This window comes from Gekko japonicus, unplaced genomic scaffold (assembly GCF_001447785.1).
Source record: "Gekko japonicus isolate JY-2015 unplaced genomic scaffold, Gekko_japonicus_V1.1 scaffold222, whole genome shotgun sequence".
Lineage (NCBI taxonomy): Eukaryota > Metazoa > Chordata > Lepidosauria > Squamata > Gekkonidae > Gekko > Gekko japonicus.
The window spans coordinates 235,217-237,362 of record NW_015167063.1 but is presented as its reverse complement, the minus strand read 5'-3'; the positions used below and the strand labels follow the sequence as shown (position 1 = coordinate 237,362).

The window sequence follows — 2,146 nt, the reverse complement described above, 5'->3', positions numbered from 1 at the left end:
GGGGGGGGAGGAAGTAGGTGGGAGGGCAGGAGAATGACAGGGACAGAAAGAGTGATGGGGTGGGGGCAGAAAGGAAGTGACAACCATGGAGGGAAGAGAGAGAGAGAAAAGGGGTGGCAGGAAGGAGAAAAGAGTGTGAGATGTAGGGAGAGAGGTGAAGAAGAAGAGATGGGGGGAGGGATAGCCACTCCTGCAAGTTTCTTGCGGGTCCTCCCATCTGGAAATTCTGAATGTCATAATATGTGCTTCAACCGTACCACAGCCTGGAGGAACAGCAACCCTCAACCTGATTAACAGATTGCAAATGTGAGTTCTTCAGTTGCTCAAACTAGCACAAGAGCAGTTTTCCTGATATACAGGTATCAGCTCAAAGAAAACATTTTATTTTGAGTCTAAACAGTTACTGATAATTAGAATGTGGCCAGTCAAGTTTCACGAGCCTGGTGTCGGCCTTCCAAAAGACTGACCTGAAAAGAATACGAAACAATTGCCTCAGATACATGTAATCAGGAGCTTCTTCAAAGCGCAGCCCACGACAGTAGTTCAGATACATTGCAAATTCTGCAGGAAATCCCTGTAAACAAAATTAGTCAAACCATGACTTGCAGGACTTAAGTTCAGGAAGTCAGTTCTAAAGTACTGCAAGATTCCTCTACCTTTTTTTTTTTTTTTAATAAACAGAACAGAAAGAAAAAATATTTGAGACAACATCTTGCAATAATTTCTTCACTAATGTAAGAAATATTTATACTCTACCTCACCTCCTTCAGATTCAAGGTGGCTAACAGCAAATGATACCAGGACACAATCATCAGTGCCCAATAACAAGTTAGAATTGATACACTGTAAATGCACAGTTAAAAAAACACAGCTAAAATAGTTTAACCTCCACCAAATGCCCTTCAGAATAAAACAGTCTTACACGCCTTCCTGAATGTGGCCAGTAAAAGAGCCTGCCATTCCAACCACAGGCCGTTCTAGAGGAAAAGATCTACCACTGAGAAAGTCTATGAAGTGTTGTCAAATACACAATCCTGAGTGAGAGTACCTCCCAAAGAAGGCTATTTGATGAATACAATTGGCACACAAGAGCATACTGGGAGATGTTGTTTGAGATGGTGAAGGGCTGAAGTATAGATTATAAAAACTTACCTTACACAAAACTTCAACAGGAGTGGACATCTTCTTTTCACTAATCTTTTCATACTTTTGCTTCTTTGTTGCAGCCTATGAGACATGTGGATCATAATGTAAGCAACATAAGGACAGTTGTAAATATCAGAAGGACAAAACTTGAAGTCTTTGAAGTTTTCAGGTTCCAAAACTTACTGCACAAGAAACAGAATTCTATCTAGTATTAAACTCTAGATACAAATGAATGTCATTTATTGCAACCTAATGCTTTAATCACTAGTTCATGTGACTATCTCATGCTTTTGCCCATAAAACCAGATAACAAGAGTACAATGCATTCTCCTGAAAGTCCATTATATTGCATACATTTGCTTGATATTTCACAATTCAAGTAAAAATTATACAGCACAGAAAGTGGTACTGCAGGACCCTGGATCACATAATTCCATCAGAGGCAACTAGCTGAAAATATGTATACATCAATTATTTTTTTCACTTCACTTTACACAACTTCCAAGCTTCAAACATATACTTATTTTATTAAACCCAAAGATCCATTTTAACTGGCAGATCTATACTGCAAAAATTAAGCATAAACTTATTAACTGTAAAACAAAGACATATTACAGTTAATATGGAAAAAATAACTTGTACTTATTTCTCCTGTCAAACAGACGACACTCCAAGCACAATTTTGTTTGCCTAAGCCATCCAAATGATAAATGGCATACCCTTTTTGTTCAAAGAATTCTCAATCATGGTGCTACAGGAACCTTATAATGAACTCCTAATATTAAAATGACATCACACAGTATTTACATTCATCCAGCTTGAAAACAGGATGATGACTAAGCACTACACTGGCGTATCCAAAAGATAATGTTGTCAGCAAGGTATAGATCTGGGTAGTACCATTTGCTTCCTAAAATCATCCAGCCCTAGATATAACCCTGATGCTGGCATAATATTACGACAACAAAAACCCTGGTGTAGGCAATAGAGAACAATGCAA

General features: G+C 38.3%; 1 protein-coding gene across 10 annotated transcripts in view; it reads right to left on the bottom strand.

Annotated features, from left to right (window-relative positions):
* CSNK1A1 (casein kinase 1, alpha 1) overlaps positions 1 to 2,146 on the bottom strand; it is a 71,590-nt gene that overhangs the window by 32,804 nt on the left and 36,640 nt on the right. For all 10 annotated transcript variants that reach the window (XM_015412648.1, XM_015412647.1, XM_015412652.1 and 7 more), the window contains 2 exons: positions 1,153 to 1,227; positions 468 to 574 (listed from right to left, as the gene is read on the bottom strand). In XM_015412648.1, the coding sequence (XP_015268134.1) occupies positions 468 to 574; positions 1,153 to 1,227 (182 nt within the window). The remainder of the gene's footprint in view (positions 1 to 467; positions 575 to 1,152; positions 1,228 to 2,146) is intronic.